Source organism: Sorex araneus, chromosome 1 (genome assembly GCF_027595985.1).
Source record: "Sorex araneus isolate mSorAra2 chromosome 1, mSorAra2.pri, whole genome shotgun sequence".
In the NCBI taxonomy this organism is placed as follows: domain Eukaryota; kingdom Metazoa; phylum Chordata; class Mammalia; order Eulipotyphla; family Soricidae; genus Sorex; species Sorex araneus.
Window position 1 is genome coordinate 362591987 of NC_073302.1, and position 12264 is coordinate 362604250.

The following is a 12264-nucleotide window of genomic DNA, read 5'->3' on the forward strand; positions in this document are numbered from 1 at the left end:
CACTAGTCTATATCACCTGAACTCTCAGTCTCCTGATTTGCCTCCCTGCCCAGTATCTATAAATCCCTTCCGAATCAGCACCTTCAATACACAGTAAGTCATCTTTCTCTGCATATTTGAATATGTTACTACCCTGATTAAAACTTTCCAGGATATATCCAGAATAGGCAAACCCAGAGAGATAGAATGTAGACTCGTACATGCCAGGGACTGGTGGAAGAGGAACTGAGAAATGATTAGTAATTGGTAAGGATGCCCTTTGGGGTGATGGAGACAGTGTACAAGTAGCAGTGCTGGTTGCACCACACTCTGAATGTTACGGAATATCTCACTATAAAATATTAATAACCGTGATTTTATGTCACATGTATTTTACCATGCCCCCCCCCCTCCACACACACAGACACACACACACCCTATAGGATAAGGGCCACACATCACTGCAGAGTGTCCTCTGGGGCCTCATTCCAGTGCCCCCTAGGGACAGTATCAGATACTACGTGGAAACGCTGTTCTCACCCTGCAGATATGGAGTCACTTGCTTTGATTGCCTGCAGCAGCTATGTCAGACTCTTGCTTTTGCACAAGAGCAGTTTCCTGTGACAGTGCAACCTCTCCCTTCCCACCCACCACACTTCCAGTGCTCTGCTCCTCTAAGCCTCCAGGAAGTTGCCCCGACACATCCACATGCACCTTCTTCCCACCCCCCCACCTCCTGTCACGGTAGTGCCCACTCACTCCACTTACAGCCCCTCCACCTCTCAGAAGACACCACTTGTCTCTAGTCCCGAGAGAATTGTTTCCTTTCTTTAAAAATAAAGTGGAATGAAGCCTGGAAGTGTTTGTGTAGCCTTTTTAAAATTCATGGCACATCTGCGACCCCCAGGAACATCTGGAACGTATGAGTTTAGAAGCTTCACCTCGAGTGTGGAAAGACCCCAAATGTCTTTTCTGGCCATGAGACTATTTCTCCTCAGGAAACCCTGGGGTGAATCTTGTCAGAGTGAAACATGTAATCGTGGCCCTGTCATGTTTTGTTATGCACCTCTGGAAACCATGGCATGGTTGACATGCTTGATTTGTGAGCAGCATGGTCATAAACCACCAGATGGGGGTCTTTTTCAGCCCTCATACATGTACCTTTGAGAGGGATATCAACTGAACACCATCCCAGATCTGCTAGAAAACATTTAAAGTTTTTGAGGCACGTGAGAAAGCCCTTCCCTTTCAAAGTCAAGGACACCATGTCTGATGCCTTCTGGTCATCTTATAGGAGAGCTCAGAATTGGACCCAATGTCAGACGGTCACAGAGAATTATAACACCCAACCCTCAACAACTCTTCGCCATCTTTTTATTATCATGGACCGTGAAGGGGTGTGTGTGTGTGTGTGTGTGTGTGTGTGTGTGTGTGTGTGTGTGTGAATAGCGGAAGAGCACATGATCAGAAAGATAGGAAGGTGAGGTTAGGATTAGACGTTAGAACAATTTCTCTTTGCTTTCTCCATCATCAGGTAAACAGGACCCAAAAGCCTATTTAAACAGGCTCAGGTAGTTTTGTGCACATTTGTGCACATCTGAGGTAGTTTGAGAATTTTAAAAAAATAGCTCCCTTAAATGAAAATGTTTTATAGCAAAGTAATAACATAATATCTAAGGTTGACACACTATTTTCAGTGTAGAATTTTGTTTATTTTGGGACCACAACTACTGAAGCTCAGGCGATTACTCTTGACTCTGGAATCACTCCTGGCAGGCTTCAGGGACCATATGGAATACTGGGCATTTAACCTGGGTCAGTGACATGCAAGGTCAGTGCCCTACCCACGTATATTATCTCCTTGGCCCTCGTTTGAATTTTGAATGGAAATAATTATTGAAAGAATGACAATGGCGAATATTTACAGAGGGTCACTTTAGCCCAGGCACTTCGTTAAGTGTCCTATGGATAATGTTCCATTCATTCCACATCAAGTCCCAGTTATTCTAAGAGGCAACATACTCCCCTGCCCCTGCCCTAGTGTTCAGGCTGGGGAGGCTCAGGACGGTTACGTTGCTTGCCTGAAGCCACACAGCTTAATGTGTCTCACTCAAGTCCTGCTCCTGTGTGCTGACCCCCAAGCCCGGGCTGCGGAACACTGCCCTGTTCCCCATTCTCTGTGACTCTGGCTCGGGTGCAGGACAACCCTTGGCTCTTGGGTCTTCAGTTTATTGTTGTTCCAGATCATGGCTGCCAAACTCGTTTCCAGGCCAAGCAGCTGGGGTTTGTCACAAACATGATTTTTGTAAAGCGTCCGCAGCCGAGCTGCAGTTGCAGTGAAATCACTCATCAAATGCCTGCCAAGGCCTGAGGTTTGGACAGGAACCTACCAGAACGTTGTAGCCAGGAATTGTGGAGGCCGCAGCACTTTGCCTCCAGAGTTGCAGGCAAGATTTTCTTGTCCCACATCTACTTCCTTTTGGTCTGGGAGACGTGTTGTTGTCCCAGCCACAAACCAGAAAGCGGGCTCCAGTGTCCCTTACCACAGGTAGGACACGTGCCACTGCCACGGGCACTCGGCAGAAAGCAGGGATCCAGTTGTGTGAGGGTAGGTCCACCTCACAGCTGCCAGCAGTGAGCTGCTGAGGAGTGGGTGAAGTGTTTTCTTTGCCATAAAATTCTATTCAGGTGTTAGGAATTCTGGGTCCGTGCCATGATTTGGTAGAAATATTGGCACTTGCATCAGAAACCAGCTTTGGAGCCATAGAGCTAGTCCAGAGATAAGGCACACTTGTCTTGCTTATGGCTGACTGGATTCGATCCCTGTCAACACCTGCGGTCTACCCAGCCCCACCAGGCATCACCTCAAAGCTCAGATCCAGGTGTAAACCTTAAGTACCTCTGGGTGTGTCTCCACCCCCAAAATAAGTAGAAACTAGGTTCTAACTCGGTTTCTTGCTATGTTCGTGGGGGTACATCAGCTCCCTCAGCGCTCAGTCACCAGGGTGCTGCTCTGCATGACGCTGCCTGCAACTGTGTATGCGGGGTTTACGCTGTGGTCACCTGCAAAGAAAAGGTCTTGGCATCCTGGTTCCACTTCTCTCACCTCAGGGTTTATGAATGCCAAAGGCTGTGGGGGTGTTTATGTCCTAAGTGCACTATGCAAATAGATTTGGGTGCTTTTCCTGCCTCAGTTCTCCTCAGACTGGAGTTGATAAAGAGACCCCCACATCTGATGAAGGACCTTGTCAAAGGGAACTTTGCTTGCTTGTTGTGATTTCCGGCTACATGATTCTGAGCAAGAAAGAGCCTGTTCATGCCTATGTACTCCTGATCCCTTACTTCTCCCTCTACATGCTCCTCCAGACAATGGGTCTTTCCCGTATTGCTGCCAGCACCCAGCACCAGAGCTTCACCTGTTCATAGGGAATCATGAGGATTTCCCCTCGTCCCTTTGTCTGGTATTTCGGATATTTGCTGAGACCAGAAAGTTGCTCAGTTCAGGAACCACACTTCTTTGTGCCAGAGTGGAACCCAGCACAGCTCTTCCCTCCCTGACCCTAGAGTGAGTCTGAACACACATCAACTCTAATGTCTTGAGGTTTTTGTCCATTCAGCCAGGTGACACAGGTGTCCACCATCATCCAAACTTGGTGAGTTTGGATATTTTAGGGCAATCTTATATAAAATTAGTGGAGGTGTATACATATATATATACACATATATATATGTATACGCAAAAAAGAAAAAGTAAGTGGCTGTGAAGAGAGTTTCATCTAAACGGCACTTGTATAAAATTTGTTCAGGTTTGATATATATTTGAATTTTTTTCCACAACGAAATAAGATATTTAATGTCCAAGTTCCATGCCCTTCGAAAAAAAAGTGCCCTTTTTAAAGTTTCAGTGATGAAGGAATCAAGGATTTCATATTCATTGTTTTGTTTGTTTTGCTTTGCTTGAGGCATCCTTATTTACAGTACTGCTCCTGATCAGGTTCCATGCACGCAACGTTCAACACTAAACTCTCCATCAGGGCGTCTGCTTCCCTTCACCAGTGTTCCAGGGTTCCCTCCTTTCTATTCCCACCCCCTGCCCTTGGTAAACTCAGTTCTGTTGACTGGTTCTCCTCTTCTGTATCTTTAACCTTTTGTTATTCCCTTACTATGTTTCTTTATATCCCACATCTGAGAGAGAATATTCTGTATGTCTCTCTCCCTCTCTCCATCTGCTTTGATTTATTGTTCTTGGTTGTCTTTGCATGGTGCTTCTTGATTTATTATTTTTTTGAGGAGCGGAAATTGTCCTTTGTGGGTAAAGACTAAGCCAGAACCTATAGTTTAATAGGAGGGCCCACTGGACCAGCTGCTTGAAGAAAAGAATTAGGTTGATTTTTCTACTCTTTGTTGTTAGGGTAGTTCTGTGGTAGATTTTCTCATGTCTGGTGTCTAACCAGGTAAGAATAATAGCACAGCATATGAGGAAGCAGAAATCCCCTTCCCAAGAGGAAAAGATAAGCAAGAATTTTCCAGTTTTGTACACATGAATGATGAACACAGTATTGTGTAAAATTTAATTACAACAGCAGCTCTCCTTTTTTGTGGGATCCACATGTGTGGATGCAAGTCATTACAGATCAGAAATGGCAACTTGGAGTTGGCTCTACCATAATGGTTTCATCTGTCCTGAACATATACCGGCTGGAATTTTCTTTGTCATTATTCCCTGAACAGTGGCATGTAACAGCTGTTTACATAGATCTTACATCGAAATGCATTAGTTATTGTAAGTAATCAAGACCTAATGTAAAGCATACAAGAGGACATGCTTGTGATATGCAACAGTATGGCTATCTTATGTAAGAGACTAGAACTCTTCAGATGTGGATAACTTTGGGGATCCTAGAACCAGTCCCCCATAGAGACTGAAGATGTTTATGTACAATTGTAGTGCTTTCCCACTTTAAAGCACCTACTATTAAAGCTATAAAACGAAGACAATCAGTTTATCCAAAGGCATGAATCAATAGAATGTTCACATTTTACATGAACCTAAGTATATGTCAATTAAATTATAATGTTTATTAAAGTCTTCCATTTATTTAAACATCAATTTCACTAATTTTCTAATCTTCTCTTTTTCTTCTCTCTTTCTTAAGGTAATTGTTCGAGGTGGAGGACACATTTTACCATATGACCAACCTCTGAGATCTTTTGACATGATTAACCGATTTGTTTTTGAAAGAGGATGGAATCCTTATGATGCATGAGCCACTTTCCTAAAACAGGATTTCAGAGGCTAAAAATCCCTGAAAAGAAAATTTTCAGTATTGAAAATATCATATACATAAGAAAATGATCTTTTATCTCTGCAAAATAAAATCAATTAAAAAAAACTCATCAATAAAAAAAAACTATCCTTAACAAAAGGTAGAGTATTTGTGGGAGAGATGCTTTATAACAAGATTAAGAAAGTGTTGTGCATGAGTAAGAATTCAATTCCAGTTTTTAACTCCATGAATGGAAAGAATGAATTCTGAAGTGCCAATTCAGAAAGAAAAAGATGAATGGCATGTCAGGCCTTGAATATAGATTTTAAGTTCCTTCAAAGAGTGTATGAAAAGAGCAAGAAAAGAAGAAAGTTGTAACATTTTTGTGCAAGATTTTGTTATCCCTTACATACAAAGGCATTTTGGGTAAGAAGAGTTGGCCTGATACTCCAAAGGAATGAGTGAACATCTAATATTGGTGGGGATTGGAGTACACTTTCAAGCTTATCATGAAAGGAAGCTTGGCCTTCTTCACACTAGGAACCATATAAAAAGCAGCACTGCATCAATTGGTAATGAGTATCATATTCAGAGAACAAAGTGACTGTGTTTCCTTTTCTTTGCTCCTTTTTTAAGTTTTTTGAGTTTGTTGCTTCATTGACAATGTACATCATGCAGACCACATTACTTAAGAGCCACTTTAAATTTGGGTTTTAATTCCATGTTCTTTTAACCAAATAAAGGACAGCTAAATTCAGTGTAATTGTGGGAATAGTCAAGAAAGATATACATATATATACAGATATGTATAATTTGGAATCAAAATATTTAATTTATAAATCTGCATACATTGGTAATTTTCCAATGGAAATACCAAATCTTAGCACATCTTCTGTATTTGTGCATCATATATTTATTTCTCTGGAATTCTATAGCAGTTTTGGCTTTTCCACATCATTTTCTCTTATATCATCCATCTAAGAATTGGTTCACTGGAGAACTCAATGTAAAAAGTCAATATGAGGAAGCTTTATCTTGCGACAAATACTTTACTGAGTTCTTGAAATTTCTCAGTTTTGGTTTGATTTTATTCAGACTTTATCTTTCCTCTATATATTTTATAGTGCTTATTTATTCTCAGCCGTCATGATCAAAGGAGATTTTAATCATTACATAGGATCAATGGATGGAGAGGGGGATGAGAATAAAGCTTTGCATACAGTCAATCTACAAGCTAGAAGTATTGTACTTGATCCATTATCATATATTGGTAATGGCATCTACTGCAACTGAGAAACCCGGGATTCTGTCCCCAATGTGTCCCGTCAACCTGGATATTTTGAATAAGTCACTTCAACGGACGAGTCCCCCAAAGTCTCAAAGAGGTAACCAGGCAAGGAAAATTCTGTGGCTCCTCCTGGACATTTGCTTATAGATGTATTGGTACCTATTTCACAAAGATACCATAAAAACGTACAGCCCATCTCCTTATTCATGGATTCTGTACTTACAGTTACCTACTCACTAAAAATATATCTCTAATATCCAAGTCCATGATCAATCACTTTTGTAGTCATTTGTGGACACGTACAATGATGAAAATATGAGTCACCCACTGTATACCTGGTCAGCAAAGAGCTTTACTGGCTTCTTTCAGCTCAATGCTGTAAACATGCATCCTTTCCTTGGTCTATTGAGCGACACGTTTTTTCGCTTAATTCAGGGGGTTATCTTTCAGTTTAAGGGGTTCCTAAGTAAGATGCCTAAGTGCTATTTAGTACTCCTAAGTACAGGACAACTATGTTGTACCTTATTTTGCTTTAAAAGAAGAAAGGGAAGGGTAGTTCAGAGACCAAAAGGAAACCAATGTTTTCTTTAAGTAGAAATAGTACTTCATTTAATGAAAATACCCGAGTGGAGTCCATGTTCTTCCTGGAATGTTCAAGACATCCATTAAGGGTCAGTTGGAGGGTACTAGAATGGCTGCGTTTGTTTCATTCCAAACTGAGAGCATCATTAAGCCTCACTAATATTTGCTGTTGGATGGGCTCTGGATCCAGACATGGGACAGATGTCTCACATGGTTGCTTTCCCTGTAGGCAGACAACTGACACAGGAGGGGGAGCTGGAGGGAAGAGGGGTGCAGCGTCTTCTCATGGCTCTGGTCCAGCATTGCCAAGAAGTGCCATTTGGAGGCTGATAAGGTGTTATCAAGAAGATCAATTTCCTGAAAACAAAACCTCTCAAACAGGATATTTAACACATTGTCATGTGAAAGGACAAGCCAGGTAGACCGCTGTGCCATACCTGTTACCTCATGGCACTATAGTTAAAGGCACTGAAGAATTAGGGAATAAATCATGTGCTGGTTTTCTTTTCCTTTTTTGACGGAAAAGCAAGCTGATGGGCTATTATATTTTTGACCTGGCAAATGACTGTGTTAGTAGGTCATCTAAGATATTTTTCAGAAGCAAACAGTAGGAGTGCTGCTTTAATAATTAGTGAGAGATTATTTGCTTTTGCAAAGAAACTCAGTTCATGGCAAGAATATTTTGAAAACAGATTTTTGGTTTTTGAGTCACACCTGGCGATGCACAGTGGTTACTCCTGGTTCATGCACTCAGGAATCACTCCTGACGGTTCTAGGGGGACCATATGGGATGCTGGGAATTGAACCCGGGTCAGCCGCATGCAAGGCAAACACCTTACCAGCTGTACTATTGCTCCAGCCCCTAACCCAAGTTTTTTTTTAAATGACGAAGCACATTCAATAAATCCATCCTATTAGATTTGTAACATTAATATTTTAGAAATCAAAATATTTTTTACTGCAAACACAGAATATAGCTTTTTAAAAATTAAGCATTTCAGAGCTTTTGTTACTTTTGTTTGGGGCGCAAAATCAGGTGTGTTCTTGGGGTCACTCCCAGCAGTGCTCAAGGGACCAGGGTACTAAAGATCACCACAGACTTCTCGCATGAGAAGTATGTGCTTGGTTCTCTGAGCTATCTGTCTGGGCCAAATCTTTTCTGTTTTAAACTTTCTTGTAAAAAGTGCATTTATAGTCATTGTATTATACTTTATGCATACATGCTTATATATACTTGTTGGTATATCTTTAGTAATTTTTAATGGTAGAGATGGCACCACTGCATAAAGATTTGGAGGTCACTGTTAAACAACAGAAAAACTGAATTTAAAAATGACCTTGAACTCTGCCTGGAATGGGTTAAATTATGGGCCAGGATATGGCTCAAAGGTCTGGAGCACATGCTTTGCATTCAGGAGCCCTGGCAGGTCTGATTTCATAACCACATGCGCCTCTGAGCACCACTGGGTGTGAAAACCAAAGGGCTGGGCCTATGGCAAGGCGGTGGGACACATGCCTTGCGTGGGTGAGGCCCTGAGCTTAATCCTATGCTACAAAGAAAATTGTATATAAATTTTATAAAAACATATACAGAGCAAAACTCACACATACAATATAGCATGCTTTCATTTAGAAGAAGGAAGTGAAGGAAGAAACAAAGAAAATGATTCTTCTCTTTTTAAGAATGAATAAGGGAGGGAGGAAGAGACAAGTTTTGTAAAGGACAGTTGGTCTCTGGAAAGATAAACCAGAAACAGTAGGGGAGGGGGGGGGCTGGTGCTGTGGAGCTTTGGTAGGCAGAAAACATTAAGGTGAAAGTTCATTTTTATGCAGTTTTGTGCTTTATGGTACAGACATATACATATTATATACACGTAGAGATAAAGAATTAAAATCTGGTTCTGGACTCTTAAAGAGCTGTCCTCTGGGTCATTTTGCTGCAAAACAAAGCCCTCGGGCTAGACCCCACGGGGCTGGCCCTGCTGGGCAGGCTGGCACGCAGGGACAGAGTGTGGTGCTCCAGGCATTCTGACAGTGGGAGGGGAGGGTGCCAGAAACTTGAGAAAAGCAAGGATTAGAGGAGGTAAAAGGCAGAGTCGACCACATGTGGGCTGAGACCACAGGCGCTTTGGATGCTGCAGAACCTGGAATGAGGAGCCATGTCAGCGCCTCTCTGCCCAGGCCCACTGAGCCGAGAGCTGGGCGAAGAAGTTGGCTGAAGGCTGTCCTGCATTGTGCAAGCCAAGGGGCTATTGATTTTATCTCTGCAGCCAGTTGTAAAGGGAGAGAAAAGCATTCCAGTTGCTGTGGGACTTGTCTGTTGGGTGACCCAAAAAATTGACCTGGAAGGTTTGGCCTGACCTTCTTTCCAGATTCATTTCCGAGTTCTGTGACCTTGTAACAGCACTCTTTTCGGAGCTCCCCAAATATGTCCCATTTCCAGCAGGACATCATCATCAGGTCAGTGGTTTTGCCATTCCCAAGGGACATCATGGACCTTCACAGACACAGACACTTGCCTGAGTTTGAAGTCACAGGTAAAGTCAGATTCAAACCTGGTGTCTCACCTTAAATAGCATACTCTTTCCATCAAGGAGTGCTAAGCGCTTCCCCACCTGATTATCAAAGGCTGAAAACCAGGAATTTCTGGTGGGTAAAGGGTGTGGTGTGCACCATCAGTAATAATACACTTCCCGGGACCAGAGCAATAGTACAACGAGTAGGGCATTTGCCTTGCACGAGGCTGACCTGGGTTTGATCCCCGGCATCCCATATGGTTTCTTGAGCATGGCCAGGAGTAATTCCTGAGTACAGAGCCAGGAGTAACCCCTGAACATTGCCGGGTGTGACTCCCAAAGCCAAAAGAAATAAGAATAAAGTATTTAAAAATATATACTTCATTTAGAAAGTTGGTTAAACCAGATTCTGAAGAGTTTTCCTTGCTGTATCTACCCCACCAAACAGAAACTAATTTAATTTTGAATTGTGATCCTGGAGCAAGTGCTGGAAGTCTTTATTGAGTTATTGACTCATAGTTCTTTCCTTGGGCCACCAAAACTTGATCAAAAAAGGCCAGCACCCATCCCAGGTCCTTGACAGACAAGCTGCTTGACTTGAAACCAGATTTGCTTGGGAAAAGTCATTATTTCCTGGGATGACAAGACCCACACTGCCTTCTGGAATTCTTACGGATATGTGCATCACAGTGGTGTCCGTCTTCACACCCTTCCGGTCTCTGGGTCTAAGCTCAGAAACCATTTCAGTCTTCATTCTGGTCAGTCCCCTGCACTGCCAGTCAATGCTACAGAGTGTTGGAGGCCTGAGGAATTCCACCATCACACAGGAAGTCTGTACCTTCGGAGGAAATAGAGATACCTGCCAGATGTGTTTGCTTTTGCTTGCATAGTGTAATAGTTATTGCTATTATCATGCTAAAAATTTTTTCAAACAACATTCTGAAAACAAACCTGAAAGTGATTGATTCTGTTGCCCCTAAGACATCAAACCTCAGAATTAAAAGCAGGCTTTTTGTGATTTATATCCGTTCAACCCCAAGGAAAGACATCTGTTCAATCATTTGAAAGCATTTTTTGGCAGCTTCAGGAGTATGACGTGGGGCTGTCTACATTCCCCTGGGCTCGTGCACTCAAGCAGAAGAAGCCCGGCCTGTGGCTGCCGCTGACACAGCCTGAGCAGGAAAAGTCGTTGCCTCTAACCAGATCTTTAAGGCAGTCACTAATCTTTTTCCTCAATCTGTAATATTCAAACTGTTCATCACAAAAGTTAGGAAGTAAAACCATGGGCCAAAGAACAAGCTCAAAGGGCTGGAGTGTACACATTGCAGGCATGAGGTCCTAAGTCAATCCCCATCATGCATGGTACCCCCAAGCAGCTTGGGGTATAGCCCTGGGGGGGCTGCTGAGAATCACCAGGGTGGCCCTGGTGGGCCCCAACTCCACTAGGTCTGAGCAGCACCACATTGCTCGGCCTGGGCTTTGGATGATCCAGCCCTGTTCACCAAATATTGCTGGTAAAGATCAAAGTACTCCCTGACCTGAGCACTCTCTGGGGAGTCCAAAAAAACAAAGGAAAGACATGAAACCATCCTCTCACTATCCCCACACCACACCCTTCTAATCATTGCCCATTCTGTGCAAGGAAGGGGGAGTTACCTAGCAGAGACTAGAGAGAATGATAAAACTGAATGTCTCAGACTTGATATATGATTTCAAAGCCTTTTTCTCCAGCTGCCCGCTGGGGCTTCCGAAGTTCCTGTGCACAGGTGCTGCTTCAGGCGAGAGGAGCTGAGGTCGCGTGGGGCTGCTCACTGGGCTCTGCACTGCCCAGTGTGGCTGTTCCACGCTGCGTCCACTCTCAGCCACTTTCTCATGGCTCAAGTGCAGCTTGCCTGCAGAGCGGACATATACTTGGCCACATGCCATGTTACCTTCTCTCTGCTCGTGGGTCTCTTTTAAGCCATCAGAGTCTGGGGAAACGAAACACTGCCCCACCTTCCAGGCTCTTTCAAAAGTGCCCTGCGCTTCCCTGCGGCCCTGCGTTTCCTCGTTCTGCTGTCTGCCCTGACAGAATCACCTGCTGCTCTGCAGTGTGTCTCCCTCCCACCACGCACGCTTCCGCCTCAGTCCAAGGCAGCTGGTGTTTTCCTCTCCCCGGTGGAGCAGGTAGCCGACTCCACGTCCCTGGAGGCAGAGAGGCGAGAGGCAGGATGAGCAGCTTTGGGTTTCTGGCTTTGGATCTCTAAGAGCCAGAGGCCCAAGGGGAGGATAGGGTTTGAGAGAAGCTGAGTGGTTTGGAAAAACAGGCAAAAAGCAACAGTTCATCCGGGACAGTAAATGCTGGTGCTATTTTCTGGCAGGAGCCAGGTTAGGCCAAGATCCCAGAGAGGAAGAGCTTCTGGGTGGGGCTTCTGGGTGGAGTGAGGCTCCAAGCCCCAGGGGGCTGCAGGCATGAAGAAGAGGTGGGGACAGACCCAGTGTGCTGGGCTCATTAGGAAAGGCCCTTAGCAAGAGGATGTCCTTTCACTGTCTAAGACTCGTGGAACATTCCACAGCGCTGGGAAGAGTGGAACAGAGCAATACCGAGATGAAATCTACCACTAGCACAGCCGGGTGGAGAGCTTTATTGCAG

The 12264-nt window shown here is 43.8% G+C and overlaps 1 protein-coding gene across 1 annotated transcript in view; it reads left to right on the forward strand.

The window, feature by feature from the left end:
• The window catches only part of CPVL (carboxypeptidase vitellogenic like), a 145331-nt gene extending 139922 nt beyond the window's left edge, over positions 1-5409 (forward strand). The window contains exon 13 of the mRNA XM_004604050.2: positions 5136-5409. Coding sequence (XP_004604107.2) covers positions 5136-5246 — 111 coding nt within the window. The 3' untranslated portion in view covers positions 5247-5409. The remainder of the gene's footprint in view (positions 1-5135) is intronic.
• The last annotated feature ends 6855 nt before the right edge of the window (positions 5410-12264 follow it).